Raw genomic sequence first — 22,641 nt, 5'->3', positions numbered from 1 at the left:
AATTTACAATTTACACAAGTACAGTAAGTAAGGTCCTACATCCTGGACAGTGAAAGCTAAGTGCTGTCAAGATGTAGGGTCACAGTCAGGGGCTACGGGAAAGGGAGCAAGGAGGAAATCAATAAAAATCGCAAGAAGCATAATAAAAACTGTGAAGTGCTATCTAGCAGGGATAGAGAACTAATATTACAAGTACTGTGGGAAAAGATGCGCCGGAATGAGGTCAAGGACTCTGCTGTTTTGAGTTCGGTGGGCAGGTCGTTCCACCACTTAGAGACCAGGGATGAGAAAGACCGGGCTCTGGAGGAAAGAGAGTGGAGAGGAGGTAGAGTTAGTCTTCTGGCACTTAAGGAATGCAGTGGTTTGGAGGGGATGTATGGAGAGACAGTAGGGTCTGAAGGTAGCTTGGTGTAGTGTGGTCAAGACAGCGGTAGGTGAGGGTCAATGTCTTGAACTGAATGCGTGCCGCTATCGGGAGCCAGTGGAGGGAGCGGAGCAGTGGAGTAGCATGTGCAAACCATGCCAGAGAGAATACCAGACGAGCCGCAGAGTTCTGGATGAGCTGGAGCGGCAGGTAGTGGATGCAGGCAGGCCGGCCAGGAGGGAGTTGCAGTAGTCCAGGCGAGAGAGGACCAGTGACTGGACGAGTAGCTGAGTCGAGAAGTCTGTGAGGAAGGAACGGATCCGGTGTATGTTGCTCAGGAAGAATCTACACGTGCGTATCAGCGAGGTGATGTGCTGGGTGTAGGAGAGCGCAGGATCGAGGGTGACTCTTAGATTTTTAGCGGAAGAAGAAGGAGAGAGTGTGGTGGATTCCAAGGGGATCGAGACGGGGAGGTCAGCAGAAGGTGAGGAAGAGTGGGGGAAAAACAGGAGATCCAATTTGGAGAGGTTGAGCCAGGCGGCAATAGCAGACAAGCAGGAAGAGATACGAGAGGGGATGAGAGGGTCAGAAGAGGGAAAAGACAGGAAGATCTGGGCATCATCAGCGTAGAAGTGGTAGGATAAACCATGGGAAGCGATGAGGGGGTCCAGGGAGCGAGTGTAGAGAGAGAACAGGAGCGGGCCAAGGACGGAGCCTTGGGGAATGCCTGTGAGGAGAGGTTGGGGGGTGGATGAGGAGCCTCACCATGTCACTTGGTAGGACCGGTCACTGAGGTAGGAGGAGAACCAGGTGAGAGCAGTCCCAGAGGTGTGTACCTACAACACATTTAATGAAGATTGTTGGATAATAAAGACTCACCCATTCAATAATAGCAGCTGTACCCCTGGACTTTATACTGATATTGAAAGGTCTAGTTGCCCCACACTCAACCTTTGTGTTCATATCCTTAGCGGTGCACTCCTTACTGGTAAAACAAGGTAATGGGCAAGCTGCTTCAGAGAGTCATGGTATGCTATGGATGCTGGATGGCCAAATAAATCCTCTGCAACCAAGATATTAAGTGACTCTGGGAATGGAGGCATGTCTGCGGTAGCTGGCTCTTGGACATCTACTGCATCGTGCACTGTTTCCTCCATAATGATAGTTTGAATATCATCTAAGCAAATGGGCATCTTTGAAGCGCCACCAGTCCTTTTGTAAAGAATGGTATTATGTAAAAAAAATTTACAATAGCATGATGTCAACTTAGCAATAATGTTTTTTTAACTCACCGCACACAAATACGAGGATTATAGTCATCATCACTATCATCATAGTCTGTGTATTCTTCTTTGGTGTCATATTCTTCTAAAGACGACATCGCCTCCATCTCCATATCAGGACACCATGTGTTGTCTTCCCAGTCAATACTATATAAGAATAAAAATAATAATTTGAGACTACTATTCACACAATATTATTTCTTCATAATAACCAACTTTAATTCTGTCAGTCAAGCCACTTACACTGAATTTCGAATATCGTTAAATTCATCAGCAACATTTTTCCAAGCAAATAATTACTACAAGGAAAAAAAATTATAAATTTGAAAATGAGGCATGATCAAAGAATGTATTTCCAATTAGAACTTGAAAAGTACATTGATTACAATTGATAAACAATATAATTTTCATACCTTGAATCCAAATCATGAGTTGTGGTCTCATTTGAGTTGACGCTGTCCATCTGCTCAACTCCTGCTATATTGAATTCGTCCTCTCTGACAAAACCATTGGGAAATAATTACATTAATTCATTCATTCCTCTCTGATTTTCCTCTTTGGGCACGTGAAAGTGAACATTTACAGTGAAAGCAAAAAAGTTTCTACATTGTCATGGCTCATGTAAAAAAAAAACAATAGGCTTCTTTCAGCTTGTTGAACACACATTATAGTTTTGACATTTCTAACTTTACATAGATGATAACAAAAAGCAGCAGTGAGCACAAAGTGTATGACATCATCTTTATAACATGATATGTGATAGTATTTCAGCAAACCTACAATGACAATATCGTCATTTTATCAGGTAATGCAAAAGGACAAGTATTTTTCTTCCTAAGGATGCCATACACAATAACCCAGAAGGATGTTTGATTTTATTTTTATTAAAGTAAAAACATGACATTATACTCACTGTTTTGGGATAGAATGTGATGAAATAGTCGAAACAGTTGGTGGTGGTGGCCTTATGAATCCATGTACCAAAGGTGTGGATGTTGCAATGTTTTCGTCACTTTGAAAACATAAAAATAGTTTCATTTTACACAGTAGCTGCTGTTAGCAATGAGATAATTTGTAAAGGTACACAAACTACATGAGCTAAATAATTCATATTTGGTCAAGATTTACCAAAACTATTCCATTAATTAGTAATGTGTTTGTGCTGACTTGTGCCGCACAAATGAACGTTTGTGCTGGTTTGGTGTTCATGTTTGGGCTGTGTGACGTCACTCTCCACCCCATCTCGCTCAAATCGCTCCAAACAGGTGCTGGTCGTTTGTGCCGGTTTGTGCCATTAAAACAAACGCTGTAACTGTTTCCCTACCTTAGATATAGCAAGAATGTTTTTGGGAGCGGTGATGTCATTTTCCACCCCATGTTGTCCACGTCGCTCCAAACCGGTGTCATTCGTTTGTGCTCGATTTATGCCGGTTTGTGCCGTTAAAAGAAACAATCTAACTAATTCCCTTACATAGAAATAACAAAATTATCTCCCGGATCTGTGACGTCAGTCATGCATTTACCCCATCTCGTCCAACGCACTCATTTTCTGACTCGTTCGTCTGTGCTGTCGGTGCGGGTTTCTTACCGTCACTGTCATGTTGTTGTTGTTGTTTTTTTTTAATATTGACAGTTTGATCATTGGCAGTACCTTCAAGCTTCAAATCCAAATCACATATGCCCTGTATTTGTGCTCGTGTAGCACTTGTTTGAATTCACCTCGTGTATATTGGTACTTAATATAATGTTGTTTGTGTTCTGGTTCATCGCTGAACCAAGTATTACATCTCGTTTATTACCATCATGTTTTAGGAGTTTATTCAAAGTGAAAAGTAGACTAACTTTACCTCAGTGAATACATCGTTATTGTCACTGCGTTAGTGTGTAACTTGTAAGTTAGCAGCTTATGTTCACAATGGTTATTGCATTATGCAAGGACGATGATGGAATGATTGGACAGGATAAACAGTTTCAAAAGAAATGGCTTTTCATCTTCAGATTTGGCTCGTCTCTGCTTACAGTTCTCAGAGAAAGCTGCATAAACAGTGAAGCAAGGACAGGTGAGGTGTGTGTTTTATTATGTTTCAAATATTTTAAAGCAATTGGCCGGGAACCTGTGTCACCCTTGGGACTTGCACTTTTTGTTTATTTATTATTAATTGTTTTTCATGATTTCGTTTTGAGCACTTTATTTTGGTTTGGACTACTTATTTACTTCACTATTATTCTCCTTTTTATTTGATTGCACGTATTGACTTTAGTTTATTTGACACCTGCGTTCAATTAACGGGAGCACTTCAAATAGTCTGGCCAGAAGCAGAGGGAGGGCAGTGTGTTTGAGGGGGAAGGAGTAGCACAGGTGCAGGAAGGCGAGAAGTAATCTTGTAAGTGCATATAAAGCCGTGAGCATTAAGGACGCTGCAAGAGACAAACCTGCTACGAAGAAGACATACATACATACATACATATACATACATACATACATACATACATACATATACATACATCCCCACCAGACCACTGCGCTCCTCCAGTGCCAGAAGGCTAACTCTGCCTCCTCTCCACTCTCCTTCCTCCAGAGCCGCTCCTTCTCATCCCTGAACCCTAAGTGGTGGAATGACCTGCCCACCGAAGTCAAAACAGCAGAGTCCTTGACCTCATTCCGGCGCTTACTCAAGACGCATCTCTTCCGACCGCACTTGTAATATTAGTACTCTATCCCTGCTAGATAGCACTTCAGCTTATTATGCTCCTCTCGTTCTTGATTGTTTTCCTCCTTGCTCCCTTTCCTGTAGCCCTAGTCTGTAACCCTACATCTTGACAGCACTTAGCTTTCACCGTCCAGGATGTAGGAAGTCTTTTACTGTACTTGTGTAAATTGTAATTGGAATTTTTAAAATGTATTTTGAATTGCGATATTTTAGCCAAGTTGAATTTGTTATGATTGATACCTTGTACTTCTCTGTATTTTGCACTTATGTTGTAAGTCGCCCTGGATAAGGACATCTGCCAAGAAATATTAATAAAAATAAATAAATAAATAATAATAATAATAATAATCATAATAATAATAATAATAATAATAATAATAATAATAATAATAATACATGTATGTATGTAAAACCGCTCGATCTTTATTGTATGGTCTATTTTTATTTTGAGCGCTCTTTTATAATGTATTTTTTCTCACGCTGCCACTCCGCCAAGGAGAGGGTTGTAATATTCCGTGGTTCGGACCATATCGATCGAGTGGTTGCACTGGTCCCAGTCGTCCAGCAGTGCTGCGCAGGGTCTCTGTTCCCGGACTCCTCCGCTGAGCAGCTTACGATGATTGCTGTGCTTTGAATTTCGAGTTCAGTCTTTATTACTGTGTGTGTGTGTGTGTGTGTGAGAGAGAGAGAGAGAGAGAGAGAGAGAGAGAGAGAGAGAGAGAGAGAAAATATATATATATATCTATAGATGTAGAGAGAAGGGGTTGTAGCATTTTTTGGTCCGAACCACTGCGACCGAGTGGTCCGCATCACGTAGCGCAAACTGGGATGTATTTTTTTTCTTGGACATATCGTCTAAAACCCGTTTACTATAAAATATGAAGTCGGTATATCGAAACTACAAACAATAATCATAAACGTATTAGTTATCAACCCTACTGTTTAATAATAAAAATGTGTTTACTGATATTATCCCGTGCAATAACGCGGAAGGCATTAATGTTAACCAATAAGTAGCCGATATAGTTTTGCCTTTTAAAAACAAAAACACAAATCCGAAACCAAATCAGAAAGTGTTCACATGCGCACCGTGTCCGGTCCGGAGCCGAGCGCTCTAGTGCTGCAGCCCCGACACGGTCACTGCGCTGCCATTGATTCACTTTTCTGAACTCCTAAAAATGTCCAGGCTACAGTGATATAATCACACATGTTCATATTGTCCGTGTGTCTGAGCCTCAGTGTGTCAGTGTTGAGTCAGTGAAAATGTCCTCCATACGGGCTCTGGTTCGGTCTTCCGCACCGACACGGTGGCTTGTGTCTGTTACCCACAGTACAGCTGTGCTGCTGCACATGGACATGGCGTGCCTTCGTCTGCGTACAATTTCCGAGGTCCTTTTTGATACGCTTGAAATTGTTTTGTATGGTTTTATGCAGTTGACACTGTTATATATAAACCATACAGCCTCCTTCTGGTACAGTACTGTTTCAGTTTGCTGTTTGGGGCGTTTCCAGATGTGATCTTTGTGTTGTGTGAACAGTTACGTTTTTACAGTAAGAAATTACATTTCTATGTGTCGCCAAATGTGAAAATGTTGTCATCCCTAGAGCGACTGAAACGCAAGGTACACTGTGAGGTGTGTATCAACACTTAGGCTGCTGTTTCCGTATTATAATTGTAATAACATTACCACGTTGCTATAATTGATTAAGTACATCATGTATTGTTCAATCTATTACTTTTCAACATTTTTTTCCCGTTTAAATAGCGGTCTCTGGTTCTCAGTTTTCCTCACTTAGTTTCTCGTGTTTCTGATTCGAACTACATACACAGACTGCGATTTCTTGGATATAAAAATATATAATTCAAGGTTACCGATGGAAACATTGCGTTAAAAATAACCCCATATGGAATAAACCTATACGCTATACCTACTGTATTTTTTTTTGTAAACTTTGACAGAATATTATACAATCAAATGTAGTAACTGTGACTGTGACTCTATAGTACACCGAGATATACAGTAGTACATTGTGATGCACTATGGTACTTAATACAGTACTTTCCTTTGGTGTCTCTGCCTAATCTCTATTAGCTGACTATTAAGTGCAAGAACACTTCTGCCTGCGCAATGTTTGCGAAGTTCTATAAAGAGCATTCTTTGATTCCGGTTTGCTTTGCCTTCCATTGTGCTTCACTGGAAAATACTGCCAAAGTATGTATTATAGGATATAAACATATACTATGGTTTTCAAAAAGGTGTAATACAACAGCATATTACTTTCATATTTATAAAGTTTATAATTTTCCCCCCCAAAAAAGCCAAAATGTGCAGAACGGAAGACAAATGTGTAATGTGATTACAATTGTGATGCATTTCATTCTTAAAAGGAAAAGTAGTAATCATAAACATTATATGAATCCAGAACACAACAACTGTAAGTTTTTGTCACATTCTGTGACCCCTCCATCATGTGCCAATCATGACAATACAATGTTATGTTACACCACTTTTTTGTATTTGATCTAAAGAAACCATGTGAGTGCAATAGTAATAAATTGGCCTTCACACATTCATGGACCAAATACATACATATCATGTTTTAACCAAGTGCAAACATGTTTGTTGAACTTACAATTTCTTTAATTAGAACTTACAGGCATTGTTTGCCCTTGTTTTGGGAAAAATAACTGACCAAATTTGTAACATGATTAAAAAAAAAAAAAAAAAAAATTGTTTCAGATTAAATCACCAGTTTTAGTATGAACGGTGTCCGATCAGCAGCAGTTTACAATAACAGCCATGTACAACATTTTCATAACATTCTTAACACGGTCTTAACATTTTGAAAACATCGAATGAATCCACAGTGCATCCTTCGGGTCTTCACTGGGCTTTCTGAAGCTAATGGTAGTTCTGCATGCTATCTGGAGAATCCCTCATGTTTCTGCAGTATTTTGATCATAACCTGAAAAACATGCATGAAAAGACAGTTAAATGAGTACCTGTGGAAGACCACCAGCAAAGTATACTTTGTTGCTGAGGAAAAGCTGAAGTAAGTGCTTAACCATCATTTATTCAAAAACTAATGTGAATAATAACAAAAAAATATGCCTGTGATATTGACATCCATTGTATTGTGGAAAATATGTAAAATGTATATTTACCTCAGGAGCTAACACATCCAGAAGTAATGAAGTATTTGCATAAGTCATCTTCAGCTTCACAGCACTCTTGATTTTCTCCAGAAGTGAACATGTCTCAATGATGCAAATAACATTGTTTTCAATCTGCAGTATACATTACATTATAATACTGATAATACAATATACTTGCCTCTTTTTCCATCGAGTATACTCATCCTCAGTTTCATTGTCTTTTAATTTGTGATTTAATTTGGGCATATCAACCACAAATATCGACCACAAAATCTTGTTACACCGCTTAGAAAACCGTATTGGCCTATCTCGCAATGTGCTGTCATGGTTTAAATCATATCTGTCAAACAGACTCCAATATGTACAGATTAACGAGAACCACTCAAATTCAACTGAGGTTAAGTACGGAGTCCCACAGGGCTCAGTCCTCGGACCTATACTTTTTTCATTATACATGCTCCTTTTAGGCATAATATTAACTTTCACAATTATGCAGATGACACACAATTATATCTGTCAGTAAATCCTAACAACACCATAGACCTAGAAAAACGAATCTGCTGTCTGTCTGAGATTAAAACATGGATGACAAAAAAAATTCTTATGCTTAATTCTGACAAAACAGAAGTCATAATTTTAGGAGACAAAAAAATAAATCGAACTGTTCATCATGCACTAACAAAACTGGGTAATGATAACTTTAATTTCTCCCCTAAGGAGATGGCACGAAACCTGGGTGTCATCTGTGATCATAATCTTTTGAATCACACATTCAGAATGTGTCGAGATCTTCCTTCCTCCAGCTTAGAAACATTGCTAGACTTAGACATTTCCTCTCGTTACAGGACACTGAGAAATTGATTCACGCATTTGTTACATCTCGATTGGATTACTGTAATGCCATTCTGTCAGGCAGCACAAACAGAGCTATTTCTGCACTTCAGTTAGTCCAAAATGCTGCTGCAAGAATTCTAACTAAAACAAAAAAACATGAACACATCACTCCAGTATTGGTTTCTCTTCACTGGCTGCCTGTGCACTACAGGATCAACTTTAAAGTTCTCTTATTAACATTTAAAGCACTGTGGAACAAAAACCATCTTCAATCAGGTTGGAACGTTCGTTTCAATGCCTTTAATACACGCAGCGTGGAGAGGAACAGTGAATCGAGAAGATCCCAAAGTCGCTCTGTCTTCATTTAAAAGTCAGAGCCTTTTATACATAAAAAACAAAGATCTGGTTACAATTAATAAGTAATTACTTTTGTTATCTTAAAAGCTTGCTAAGCAGAATATATTATTAAAGGACAGAGTCCATGGGTCAATACAAGGATTAAGGAGCAGACACTTCAATCATACTGTTTGACATTGTCTCCAAGATTCTCATCTTAAATAACAAACAGAAAACAAGCTACCTCCTGGCCTGTCCTTCTGGCTTGACCTTATCTTTCTTAAGTATACAAGAGAGTGGAATAGATATGAGGGAAAAGCCAGCCCTTGCAAGAATCACATTGAATCCACTGCATTCTTTTCTGTTCTGGGTACAATGTCATAAAAACATGACAAGGCAAACTCAGGTCTTTACAACCTACAATGTAATAACATACATTTGTAATGAATTATTAATTTATCTGGATGCAATACAATATTACTGGTTCACTTTAGTTACTCACCTCTTTCCAGTTGTACTTCGCTGATAAATGCATGCACTTATATCACTGGCCATGCACAAAGTACTGTCCTCCTCTTCTGTTAGTGGTAGTGGTGTATTGTGCACCTGTTAAGGAAAACAAAGTGTTGCATGTTATACTGTATGTAGCGCAGTCTAAAACTTGATTTAGTATTGTAGAGTAATATTACCTTATGTTGCAAACACATCATCAGTGATGAAGCATGATACTGTCTTAAGTGAGTGACCTGTCTTCCGTTTAATATGTCAGATGCCATACTGATGCCTCGAATTTCAAGTTCTGCTAATTGTTCCGCTAATTACCCTGCTAGATTGCACTTCACCTTATTATGCTCCTTCTTGATTGTTTTCCTCCTTGCTCCCTTTCCCGTAGCCCTTGTCTGTAACCCTACATCTTGACAGCACTTAGCTTCACCGTCCAGGATGTAGGAAGTCTCTTACTGTACTTGTGTAAATTGTAATTGGAATTTGTAAAATGTATTTTTGAATTGCTGTATTTTAGCTAAGTTAATTTGTAATGATTGCCTTGTAATTCTCTGTATTTTGCACTTATGTTGTAAGTCGCCCTGGATAAGGGCGTCTGCCAAGAAATAAAAAAAATAAAAATATTATTATTATTATTATTATTATTATTATTAATAATAATAATAATGATGAAGTGGTTTCCTGATTCAGGGGTGGAGTGGCCTACAACTCGTGGAAACAAAAGCTTTGTGTCTTTGTGAATATTCTGCAAATAAAAAACGGCTCTGTATTGTTTCTGAATATACACACAATTGGATGCTAGTTCTTTACAAGTAATTAAATATTTAGAAGCACGACACAGAAATGATAAGACCACATACCTTCATGCACAGCAGATTACGCTTTTGTATGTCTTTTATGGTTTTCATGTCTCTCCACCAAACTGTGAACCAGAAATTCTCAATCTTTTCCATCTGTTGGAAAACATGTTGCAAATTTACTGGAGTTTGAAACGGCTTTATACAGCTATCTTAAAATGTAATTAACATACTTACATCTTTTTCCCTAGAACACATCTGCTTGATTCTTGCACAGACAACCTTTAAAATAAATAGATAATTGGGAATATACAGTTGCATTTTACTTTTCAAGTTGAAACTCTTTATTTTCAAAATAACCTTTACTTACACTATCTGTCAGCCAAGGTCCACCGCCCCAGTCCTTGTATGTTTCTTCCTCTGCCAGTACAATGTAAGGGGGGCATAAACTTTTCACATCTTTGAATGTTGCCATGATTGTCTGCACTTTAATAACTACTTCAGACTCATTCGGTCCTTCCTGCAAAAGCCTGCAACGTTTTCCCTAAAGATGCACAAAATATAGATATAAAAAAATCATACTTAACAATATAATACACTACGATGTCTGCCTATGTAAACAATTCAATTATTGTGGTATTATCAACGAAACCTTATTTTCATCCAGAATGGGAAACATATCAAAGGAAAATTTGATGCCATTGTCTTCTTCACCTCCGTCTTTGGGTTCTGATAATAAAACCTTTGGTCTGGACAGCTTTTGCAGTTGTAGTTTTTGCAGTCTTTGTTCTACAAAGTAAAGTACATGTTGTTAAAAAATCTGCTTATGTACTGCGCTTATTAATTATGTGAACACAATAAAATAACCAACTATTGTAATGACTGAGTATACCATGACAAGTTAATTGTTTAATACTGTTAAATGTAATGTAATATACTTACCAGTTTAGAGCACTCTTAATGTTGTTCTCTGATGCTTCAAGAGCCTTCCATCATGAGGCTGAAAGTACTTCTAGGAGGTTCTGTTGTTGGTGTGTCTTGCTACTCTCCCTGCAATGTTTGATATATACAAGTTTGGGGGATGTCTGAAACTCAGCAATCCATCCGCATGGTCTCTTGCTGATTCTTGCCACCACAGAGGTGAAGAGTAATAAACTACAGAGTGCATACATCCCATGTGACGAACACCACCTTGACAGTAAGGAAAAAGAAAACAGTATAAAATCAGATGTACTTTTTGACATTCAAAACAAACAATTATCCAACCCCCCCCCCCAAAAAAAAACAACATTAAAAAAAAGATATATATATATATCAGTCAGCTTGAATCAGTCAGCCCATTCTCCTCTGACCTCTAGCATCAACAAGGCATTTTCGCCCACAGGACTGCCGCATACTGGATGTTTTTCCCTTTTCACATCATTCTTTGTAAACCCTAGAAATGGTTGTGCGTGAAAATCCCAGTAACTGAGCAGATTGTGAAATACTCAGACCGGCCCGTCTGGCACCAACAACCATGCCACGCTCAAAATTGCTTAAATCACCTTTCTTTCCCATTCAGACATTCAGTTTGGAGTTCAGGAGATTGTCTTGACCAGGACCACACCTCTAAATGCATTGAAGCAACTGCCATGTGATTGGTTGGTTAGATAATTGCATTAATGAGAAATTGAACAGGTGTTCCTAATAATCCTTTAGGTGAGTGTATATCTATATATTAGCACTGTCAAAAAGATACTTACCAACACCAAATTGAAATTCCCCAGTGCTTTTTAAGGAGGTGGCTCTCTGTACATTTGACAGGTGTCTGGCAAAATCTTGTTCGTCTTTAATCTGAAAAATGACGTAGTGGAATATTGCTTTGTTGCCTACATTTTGGGCACCTACAACATGTCGACAAGTTCAGTTATGAACACAGAGGGCAATGTCAGCTGAACTTGAGTATAACATAAGATCAGACAGTTAAAAGTGAAAAACAGGGATTAGGGTGCAAAAAACAAATAAAAAGGGGAAACAATACACTTATGAATTTAAACGTGTCGTAACATGACGGAACAAGGCAATATATTAAAATAACAAAATTAAAGTAACATTACACTAATAAGTTCAGTCTACTTGTTGTGGTCTGTATAATATACCGTATGAAATGTATACTGATAACAACCTACCTGACATTGTTGGACGTCCAGCGTCCATCTCTTCAGGTATCTTGAAGACCATACTTAGGCCTAGAATCTGAAGCACCTTTACACAAGAGTGCTATCATGTCGATGGTCTTCGTATTTGTATTTATATACTGGCACAGGTACATTAACCTGTAAAATCAACCGGCAAACGGTACACAGCACCATAACAGATAACTAATGCAACCACAGATCAAACTATAATTAATAATACAAATTTAAACGTACGCAAGCAAAGAGTAGACAGCTCTGTGGCATATCAGTAGAAGTATGGAGGGTGATGAGTGCCAAAATTAAGATGAATGTGATTATGAACATGAAGATGAACATGAAGATGATTATTAACATGATTATGAACATGAACATGAAGATGATTATGATTATGAACATGAAGATGATTATGAACATGAAGATGAACATGAAGATGATTATTAACAAGATTATGAACATGAAGATGATTATGAAGACGAACATGAAGAGGATTATGAGCACTGGATAGGACAATAAGCGCACTGGTCCCGCCTACCAGCTCTGATTGACAAAAAATACAAGAGACGCTATGAAATGTAGAAGCGAACTGAGAAATGCGAAAATCAAAGAGAGAAACGGGAAATAAATATATACATGATGAAACTAATGAATGAATAAATACATGTTGAAATAAATAAACAAATAAATAGATTAATACATAAATAGATAGGCTTTAATGTCCATGTATTTGTTTAATCGTGTATTTATTTTCCCTGCATTTATTTTAAATTTCAGTTTGGATAATCCTCCATACTCTGAAACCGTGTAACTCCGGAATATATATATATATATATATATACACCTAAAAAACATAATGCATACATTATAATTAGGACCCAGAAAATACCAGTCTCATAGTCGTACGCCTTAACCAATTATGAATGTAACCTGCCTATCTGTATGTGTTCTATAGCTCCACAATACATTGTATAAACCCTAAAACTAATGCAATAGAGTACAATGTAGGACTCAATTAACACCTCCCTTTATCTATAGATACCGTGTGAGCGAGTAGATGGGTCTCTGTACATTTTCCCGAATAAAATCAAACAAAATACAATATGGAAAGTATTAAACTATAAGGTATTTATTGGGTCCGAATTATGATGTATGGATGATGTTTTTATGGTATATATCTAATTATTCATCTATTTATTTGTTTATTTATTGCAACATGTATTTATTCATTCATTAGTTTCATCATGTATATATTTATTTCCCGTTTCTCTTTTTGCTTTTCGCATTTCTCAGTTCGCTTCTACATTTCGTAGCGTCTCTTGTATTTCTGTTTTTTCGATGTGACAAAAACATTGAACTCTGTCAATCAGAGCTGGTGGGCGGTAGCCAGTGCGCTTATTGTCCTATCCAGAGCTCATGTTCATCTTCATGTTCATCTTCATAATCATCTTCATGTTCATAATCACGTTCATCTTAATTTTGGCACTCATCACCCTCCATAGTATCAGCCTCCGTGTGCCTACCCCGAGCAACCGGCAAAACGAGGCTTCGCTACAAATCTTGTTGTGACGTCACCTTCGGGGAATCTCGGCTGTCTCCGTGAGCAGCGACGCATCATGGGAAATGTTAGTCAGAAACATCCGTATAATCTCACCCAGTAGGAGGGGGCGTAACTAGACTTTACGGCGGGTTGCGGCGTGTTCAGGCGCAGCGTGCGTGAGCGGCAGCAGCAGCGAGGGCACCACGATGGAGGGCAGGACCCACAGCAGTGGCAGCGGGGTTGCGGAAGACGAGCACTCGAGGTACCGGTCGCCCCTGGTGTCGCGCTACGCCAGCAAGGAGATGGCTTTCAACTTCAGCGAGGAGAAGAAGTTTACTACCTGGCGGAAACTGTGGATCTACCTGGCGAAAGCACAGAAAGTCAGTCTCAGTCAGTGTTTTCTCTCTCTCTCTCTCTCTCTCTCTCTCTCTCTCTCTCTCTCTCTCTATCTATCTATCTATCTATCTATCTATCTATCTATCTATCCCCTGCCCCCGTCAGTCTCTTTCTATGTGTTTGTTCATTCCCTTGTCACTATCCCTCCCTCTCTTTCCTTCTCTCTCAGCTCAGATTACAGTCCTCTCTCTGTATAAATAGACTGTGACAGAGTGGTCTATTTGTATTTGATGGCCAGAGTTCACTCTTAACACACACACACACACACACACACACACACACACACACACACACACACACACACACACAGACACAGCTCTGGAAAAATAGCTCTTTTTTCAGAGCTATACAGCAACATAGCGCCTCACACGACACAAAACACGGCAACACAGTGCATCACGTACACAGTCAAACACTGTGCAACACAATCACACCTACAGTGCAACACACACACACACACACACACACACACACACTGTTAATTTGCTGCAGACTGTCTATCACATGCATCCCCTCAGCTGATCTGGACAACAGGGGGGGAAGGAGCAGTGAAAGTGGCAATAACTGGCCAACAGTTGCCACAGGGCGCACACTCTCATTTTCTACAGATTTAGGGTATTATGTTATATAAATAGGTATTTGAAAACATGTTTAAACCTAATTTAAGTTGGGAATGTTCTAATACTAGCAGAGGATATGAATGCTCATTGTTTTAAGGCAGTGGCCCATGACCACCCCCCAAAAATAACAAGAATAAAGTAGTATTTATGACCACTGCATAGTTTGTATTAATGTGTTAGTCCTTGTTGATATGTATTGATTGCATTATAGTGCTATTTTTTTAAATACAAATTTAGCATTTTTGGCTTGTAATTGTGGTAAAAAGGGTCTTGTGACCCAGGCAGTAATTTGACACCTGGACTTGTGGCCCGCTGATTAATTTAGGTTGCCTACCACTGTTCTAAGGAGATAGCCCCAGACAAAAGAGGTTTATAGGCAATTTGTTACAACAATAGAAGTGGTTGGTTGAGCCTTTACTGGCCGCTGGAGTAAATTACATGATTAAGGAACAACCTTTGAGTGATCAATTCATGTAGATTAGCTCTATCATGAACACTGCATTCAGTAGAGTCTCTGTTTAAGGCTACAAGAATGATAAATTCTGGACCTCTGAGGCCCTGGGCTACCAACATTTTCCAAGGCCCCTGAGCCGTGAAAACCTGCCAGCTACAATAATATCTGTACTGGAAACCACCATAGTTCTACAGTAAAGATGCAAAGACACAGCATTACAGGATGCAAGCAATATGGATGCTATACATCACATGCAGCATTCAATTGCGGCATTGACACACAGCAAGCAATACAGTCTGCACACTGCCACCAGACAGTAGATGGCAGCCAGAGGGAGTAGCACTGTGTGTGTGTGTGTGCGTGCGTGTGTGCATGTGCATCTCCCCATTTCTACCTCTCTCTCCCCAGGATCTGGGTCTGGCTGTTACGGAGGAGCAGGTTCGCGAGATGGAGGAGGGGCTTGCAGCGGGGGTGGACTGGGCGCGGGCGGCAGCTGAGGAGCGCCGGCTGCGGCACGACGTCATGGCCCACGTGCACACCTTCGCACACGCCTGCCCCAATGCTGCGCCCATCATACACCTGGGCTCCACCTCCTGCTATGTGGGGGACAACACGGTGAGGTGGGGGATGGGGTGGACTCTGTTGAGAGTGGACTAATACCCTGTTTCCACTGTCCATGCTTAGGTGCACCTCGGCATGGCTGTGCCACACTTCTGCCTAGGTTTCAATTGCATTTCTGTCAAGTAAAGCTGCCATAAGAAGTGAATGTCAGGCTCAGAAGGTCAAAACACATTCTGGGACACTTGGCATTCTGGGATTAGTTTAAAAAACAAACAAAAAAAACTAGAGGCTGGAAACTAATTAACCTTTCTCTCTGTCTTGTCTTTCTGTCTCTGCCCTTTCTCTCTCTCTCTCAGGATCTAATAATGCTTCGTGATGGTTTTAATATACTGCTGCCCAAGGTGAGACTCTGCTGACCTGTCCTTATACGTTCGCACACGGACACAAAAGACACCAGGCACAGTTACAGTGCCATTTCTGATCCGGATCAAATGCATCGGAACCAGGGATTAAATTAACTTTTTTGGCCACTAGCCACTATGTCTGGTAGAATGACCAAATTACCGACCACTAAGTATTTTTACCAGCCAAAGGCAGACATCACCAGAAATACATGATGGTGCGTAAATGTGTTGTGAACATGTTAAAACATTACATTTATTCAGGTAATGAATCAATAACAAAAGCTAATCGCACACCTGTATAGACTCTTAGACAGATGCATATGAGGGAAAAGGATTGTACTATATATTATATTTTTAGGGATGAAAAAGAAAATCTATAGGGTCCTCATCTATAGGGATGATGACAGACAGTAACGTCCTTTCCATTGGGCAATACCATGCATGCCAGCAAAGACACAATTTCTCTTCAGCAGAATCTCCACTACGCAGCAGAAAATGCTGTGACTATTCGTTTATAAAGGAATATTTTGCCATTACATCTGTAACTGACCGACCAATATGTTTTTCTTTTTCAATTTTTAATTTTAATTTAATTTTTTTCAATTTCATTCAATTGCCAGTTTAGCAATGTGAACTGCCTTAACATTAGTGTCCTTGTGGCAATGTTTTCTGGTGAAATATAAAATGTATAAGACCTATCTAGCTAGCTAATTTATACAATCTACTTGACTAAACGATGGACTTTTCCACGTTTCCAAACCACACTCAACACAGTCTATTTTCGGAAATACACCTGTGCATTCGAGTTACAGCGAATAAAAAATAAATCGCAATAGCTGGCTGTGTATGTAATATTAATGTGTTTGTTGCTCCTCTTTCCTTTTTTGTCATTGCTGGTTTCGCAGAAGGGTGTTTGACTTTTAGGTGGGTTAACATACCAGCTGTAGATTTGTGGTAGTTTAATTGCACTGCACATATTATACACGTATGTGCTTCTCTGTATGGAAGCCATGGGGCGCGTTGTAGTGCAGATTTCCGCAGATATGCACAGATCTGCAGAATTTCACAGGTTGTGCGTGTATGAACTTTGTCAATGCAGCTATTATAATTCGAAAACACTTTGATCCAGGTCATTAAAAGTCATTATCTTTCCACATACTTAATCTGCAGGAATCTTGCTTCTGCTTCATTGCTCTCCTTGAAATATGTCCTCCTGGACCGAAGGCTGTCCAGATGCCATACATTTTAAAAAAAACAAGATATTGCGGTTGGCCAAATCAACTAAGATACCAAGACTACAACATCAACAAATGAATTTGTGTTTTGAAACATATCAACCAATTCGCTATGAGAAATTAAAACAAGTTGAGTTCCCGTACACTTGTTGGCTACCTGCCAAAGTGGATGGTAAGATTGACAGATTTACCCACCACTGGCTAAATCTACCCGCATTTGGCGGGTGGCAGGTGTTAATTTTATTCCCTGATCGGAACATTTGATCAGGATCAGTGGTTTACACATTTACACTGCCATTTAATTAGGATCAACTTTCAGCCAACACAGGGGTTCTCGCATGTGCACTATCATGCAAGTACAAACTTCATTATACGCATATATTAAATTAGTCCTTTAGAACAACGGCTATATCAAAAACTGACGTTTGATCTTGTTACAAATTATTCTAACAAGTAAAACCAATGCATTTGCATATTTTTTTCCCAACCAAAGCATTTCAAATAAACATACAAATATTTTTTGCTAATATAAAATGTTATGTTTTACAGCAGAAGAATTTTAAATTAAAATACAATTATATATTTTTGCTAACATAAAATAACAAGCCATTGTTAATTTGTACAGTATTTTATTCATAATAAGGGAAGTAGGGACATGTTCTCTTATGAGTTTGCATGCCGGAACTTGAGCCGATCAGGATCAAATGCTACCAATGCAATGATCCGGATCAGAAATTGCAGTATAAACGCGCCTGCTGACACACTGATACATACTGACACACACTTGCATTGACACAGACACGCAGAGACAAACTCACATTGACACCCTTTCTTTCTCTCAATCCCTCTCTCTCTCAGCTGGCTCGTGTGATTCACAGGCTGGCTAACTTTGCGGAGAAGTACGCTGACCTACCCACCCTGGGGTTCACACACTTCCAGTGAGTCTGTCTGTCAGTCTGTCTATCAGGTGTCAGTCAGTGTGTCAGTCTGTCTAGTTGACCCTTGCCCTTCTCTCCCTCTCTCCCGCTCCCAGGCCGGCCCAGCTGACCACCGTGGGGAAGCGGGCGTGCCTGTGGCTTCAGGAGCTGGTGATGGACGAGGGCAACCTTCGGTATGCCAGAAACAACCTGCGTTTCCGGGGGGTCAAGGGAACCACAGGTACACAGGCCAGCTTCCTGCAGCTCTTCCACGGAGACCACAGCAAGGTGAGGGGAGAGAGGTCAGAGAGATGGAAGGAGAGAGGAGAGCAAATGGGCAGCGCAGTAGAAGGAGGGGATTCTTATGTGTGTGAGTGCTGTTGTGTTTCTGTGTGTGTAAGGACTGAGTTCTCTGGTGTGAGTAAAGTGTGTGTGATTGCTCTGCAGGTGGAAGAGCTGGACAGGATGGTTACAGAAATGGCCGGCTTCAAGAAGTGAGTGTACAGCACCGATCAATACAGTACAATATCAGTATAATATAGAACAATGCAGTCTAATGCAATACAATATAATACCTTACACCACAACACGCTGTTGCAATGGCAGTGTGTGTGTGTGTGACCCCTGTGTGTGTGTGTCTGTGTCCACAGGTCTTACCTAGTGACTGGTCAGACCTACAGCCGCAAGGTGGACATCGACTCGCTGACTGTGCTGTCCAGCCTGGGCGCCACTGTGCACAAGGTGAGACGCAGTGCTGTCTGGCCAGGGGGAACAGCGCCCCCCGCTGAACAGATTTGTATAGATCTATAATAGTCATACTGGACTGGTCTGTACTGCTCTGTGCAGCTCTATAATGGTCTATACTGGTCTGCACAGCTCTATACTGGTTTGTACTGGTCTGTAATAGTTGATGTTGGGTGAAGTTAAGGGGTGAGGTACTGTGTACTAATTGGTGTTAATTGCCTCCCGGTCTGCAGATCTGCACAGATATCCGTCTGCTGGCCAACCTGAAGGAGATCGAGGAGCCCTTTGAGAAGGACCAGATAGGTGAGACACCAGTGTACTGCTCACTGGGTAGACTACACTACATACCATACACACACTTTACACTGTACACTGGATACTGCATTCCATAGACTGGCTACTGCACACTGTGCTTTCTTTATTTCTGCATCTCTTTCTCGGCGCCTCTGCCTTTCTCTTGAGCTCTTAATCATAGTGTCCCCCCCACCAGGCTCCAGTGCGATGCCCTACAAGAGGAACCCCATGCGCAGTGAGCGCTGCTGCAGCCTGGCGCGCCACCTGATGGCACTGATAAGCAACCCACTGCACACTGCTGCCAACCAGTGGCTGGAGAGGACACTGGACGACAGTGCCAACCGGTAAGCGAGAAAGGGAGCGGGAGAAAGAAGGAGGTAGGGAGAAAGTTATAAACTGCAGTGTCCAGTGTCTGTATTAACCCCTCTCTCTCTCTCTCAGGCGTATCTCTCTGCCAGAGGCCTTCCTGACTGCTGACATCATCCTCAGCACCCTGCAGAACATTACTGAGGGGCTGGTGGTGTACCCCAAGGTCAGTGCCCTCTGTGCATCTCTCCCTGTATGTCTGTCTCTCTAATTCAAAATGAGCTTTATTGGCATGGCAAGTTTACACATGTTGCCAAAGCATTTACAGTAAAGAGAACAAATACAAGTAAAATAAAAAATACTTACAAATAAAAATGCAACCTCCAACAATTTAAAGTTACAGTTCATATGAGGAGATCAACTGAAGTGCATTAATTAGGCCCTAATCTATGGATTTCTAGTCTTAAGTTGTGAGGGAATATGCACCAGAGCTAAAAGCAGGTCAAGACTCTGGTGAGGACGACAAGCCGGAGATGAGCTTCCCAGAGACACTTTCTGACCGTTTGTGCAAACCCACAGTCTCATCAGCTGTCCAGGTGACTCGTCTCAGATGATCCCACAGGCGAAGAAGCCGGATGTGGGGGTCCTGAGCTGGCATGGTGACACTTAGTCTGCGGTTGTGAGGTCGATTTAGACGTGCTGCCAAATTCTCTACAACAACATTGTAAGTGGCGTATAGTAGAGAAATTAACATTCAATTATCTGGCAGCACCTCTGATGGACATTCCTGTAAATTGCACCTTCCCTCAAAACCTGAGACATCAGTGGCATTGTGTTGTGTGACAAAACTGCACATTTAAGAGTGGCCTTTTATTGTCCTCCGCACCAGGTGCACCTGTGTAATGATCATGCTGTTTAGTCGGCTTCTTGATTCGCCACACCTATCAGGTGGATGGATTACCTTGGCAAAGGAGAAATGCTCACTAACAGGGACATAAACGGGGACCAACACTTTATATGTTGCGTTTATATTTGTGTTCAGTATAGCTTTGCAGATTTTACAAGTGTACAGTTATTTACATGTATATACAGATATTTACAGGGTTAGTGTACTGTGGTGTTGACGGTGTTTGTTCTCTGGCCTTGTGATCACAACAGAGTATATCACAGCATGACAGTCTCTGTCTCCCTGTGTCTCTCTTGTTTAATTCAAATTCCAAAAAGCTTTATCGGCCTGACTAAGTTACATCAGTGTTGCCAGAGCATTGATGTACAGGTCCTCTCACTGTTGCCCCCTGCAGGTGATTCAGCGCCACATCAGTCAGGAGCTGCCCTTCATGGCCACAGAGAACATCATCATGGCCATGGTGCAGGCAGGCGGCAACCGACAGGTACTGTTCCCAGACACCAGATGGCGTCAGACACAGACGGATACAATTCCATTCAATTCAACAGTGCTTTATTGGCATGACCATTGAAAGCTGTTCTCTCTCTCTCTCTCTCAGGACTGCCACGAGAAGATCAGGGTGCTGTCCCAGGAGGCCGCAGCTGTGGTCAAGCAGGAGGGTGGTGACAATGACCTCATTGCCCGTATCCGTGGCGACCCCTACTTCTCCCCCATCCTGGGCCAGCTGGACACCCTAATGGACCCCCAGACATTCATCGGCAGGGCACCCCAACAGGCAAGAAAACCCCCTATTCAAATACATTCTATAAAGCTTAATTGGGATGAATTGTGTGTCTGGATGGGGGCTATGCTGTGTTTTCGGAGGTGTTACCCTCAGGCCCTGCAGTTGCTTAGTGAGGCTCCACTCACTGGGCTGGGCCTCCTCCTCCTTCAGCCTGGTGAGGTGAGGACTGTGCTGTTGGGGTCCGTGCCCTCCAAGCACGCTGGTCTACAGTGACATTGTTTGTTTCCCTCATGACTTTCCTGAGTACGAACCGAACCGCCTCCCTGTTAGAACCAATACCCCAGTTAACCCAATGGAAGGAAAATGGCAAAACGGGGAAATGATTGAAATTTTACAAACGTGTCCAGAATATCAATCCATGTCTCCTCTGCTGAATCCACAAGCTTCTACTGCATGTTGATCCCATGGCTACATCGCTCTTTCCGGCATTCTCTGTTTTGTGTGTGAAAGGGAACCTCCCAGCATTTTGTGCAATAGGAGAAATGCTGCCTGCTTTCTGCTGGTATGCTAGTGTCTAATCTGTTGGTATTTGGAAACTTTTATTTCTTTCCTGTGATTTTCTCTGTCCCTTTTTCTTTTCTTTTGTATTTATATTTTCTGTTCCTCTTTTTTCCTCTCTTCATCTCTGCTGTTTCTTTCCCTCTTGCCTTTGTGTCTCAGGGTCCTGGGTGGAGCTTGATGGTTTATCTTTCATTATTTTACTGATTCCCGTTGGCTTTAATTGTATTGTGCTGATCAAAGATGTCCTTCTTTGTCAATAAAAATCCAAATTTCCCCCAAAATAACACAAATATAACAGATTTCTTTAGGAGCTCATCTTACTAGTGACTCTCTGTCACTCATCCCCCTTTCTCTCCAGGTCGTTCGTTTCCTGGCAGAGGAGGTGCGCCCCATACTGGAGCCATACAGAAACCAGATGGAAGAGAATGTTGATCTGGAGCTTTGAGACACTGAATGACTGACTGGCAAAATGACTGATAAGCAAACAAAAGTGTGGTTTCGCTGTGTTGGGGGTTGAGGAGAAACTGTATAACAGAAGAAAAATAAAAAGATTTTCACTGCCTCGGTTTGTCACTGCCTCTGTCTGCCTGTTGGGATTGAGTGATGCATTCATATTGGTCCAATAGAGCTACAGTACATAACACCAGCCCTTGTCCCAGGGTGACACAGAACAGTACAGCAGGTTCTCCAGCCCTGGTCCAGGAGAGGTACAGCACAGAACACCAGCCCTGGTCCTGGGGGGAGACAGTACAGTACAGCAGGGTCTCACACATTCTAAGTATTTTAAATTAAATTATCCAGTGTACACTGCGTTACCGTAG

General features: G+C 41.0%; 1 protein-coding gene and 1 long non-coding RNA gene across 3 annotated transcripts; one reads left to right on the top strand and one right to left on the bottom strand.

Annotated features, from left to right (window-relative positions):
- Positions 1 to 6,683: 6,683 nt before the first annotated feature.
- LOC136751513 (uncharacterized) lies at positions 6,684 to 12,614 on the bottom strand. Of its 2 annotated transcripts, XR_010817019.1 has the most exons (10): positions 12,155 to 12,614; positions 11,729 to 11,819; positions 10,929 to 11,177; positions 10,639 to 10,775; positions 10,357 to 10,530; positions 10,224 to 10,268; positions 10,050 to 10,142; positions 9,188 to 9,291; positions 7,525 to 7,617; positions 6,684 to 7,325 (listed from the first exon to the last, which is right to left on the bottom strand). It is a non-coding gene; the product is annotated as an uncharacterized LOC136751513 (long non-coding RNA). The 2 variants fall into 2 exon arrangements; XR_010817018.1 differs by having other exon boundaries at positions 7,525 to 9,291.
- Positions 12,615 to 13,830: 1,216 nt separating this feature from the next.
- adsl (adenylosuccinate lyase) lies at positions 13,831 to 22,382 on the top strand. The gene is made up of 13 exons (XM_066707177.1): positions 13,831 to 14,077; positions 15,576 to 15,782; positions 16,085 to 16,129; positions 18,226 to 18,305; positions 18,401 to 18,572; positions 18,732 to 18,778; positions 18,935 to 19,025; positions 19,262 to 19,331; positions 19,519 to 19,666; positions 19,764 to 19,854; positions 20,930 to 21,019; positions 21,134 to 21,310; positions 22,179 to 22,382. The coding sequence occupies exons 1-13, from the start codon at positions 13,904 to 13,906 to the stop codon at positions 22,263 to 22,265; spliced, it is 1,479 nt and encodes a 492-aa protein (XP_066563274.1). The 5' UTR covers positions 13,831 to 13,903; the 3' UTR covers positions 22,266 to 22,382.
- Positions 22,383 to 22,641: the final 259 nt, after the last annotated feature.

The sequence above is a fragment of the Amia ocellicauda genome, chromosome 6 (assembly GCF_036373705.1).
Source record: "Amia ocellicauda isolate fAmiCal2 chromosome 6, fAmiCal2.hap1, whole genome shotgun sequence".
Classification (NCBI taxonomy): domain Eukaryota; kingdom Metazoa; phylum Chordata; class Actinopteri; order Amiiformes; family Amiidae; genus Amia; species Amia ocellicauda.
The sequence above is the reverse complement of the archived record's forward strand: the minus strand, read 5'-3'. Positions and strand labels throughout refer to the sequence as shown.

Excerpts from the sequence above, each read along its gene's own strand:
- adsl (XM_066707177.1), top strand. The coding sequence starts at position 13,904 with ATGGAGGGCAGGACCCACAGCAGTGGCAGCGGGGTTGCGGAAGACGAG. Across the intron at positions 19,026-19,261 it reads TGGGCGCCACTGTGCACAAG|ATCTGCACAGATATCCGTCT; the intron begins GTGAGACGCAGT and ends CCCGGTCTGCAG. Across the intron at positions 19,667-19,763 it reads CTGGACGACAGTGCCAACCG|GCGTATCTCTCTGCCAGAGG; the intron begins GTAAGCGAGAAA and ends TCTCTCTCTCAG.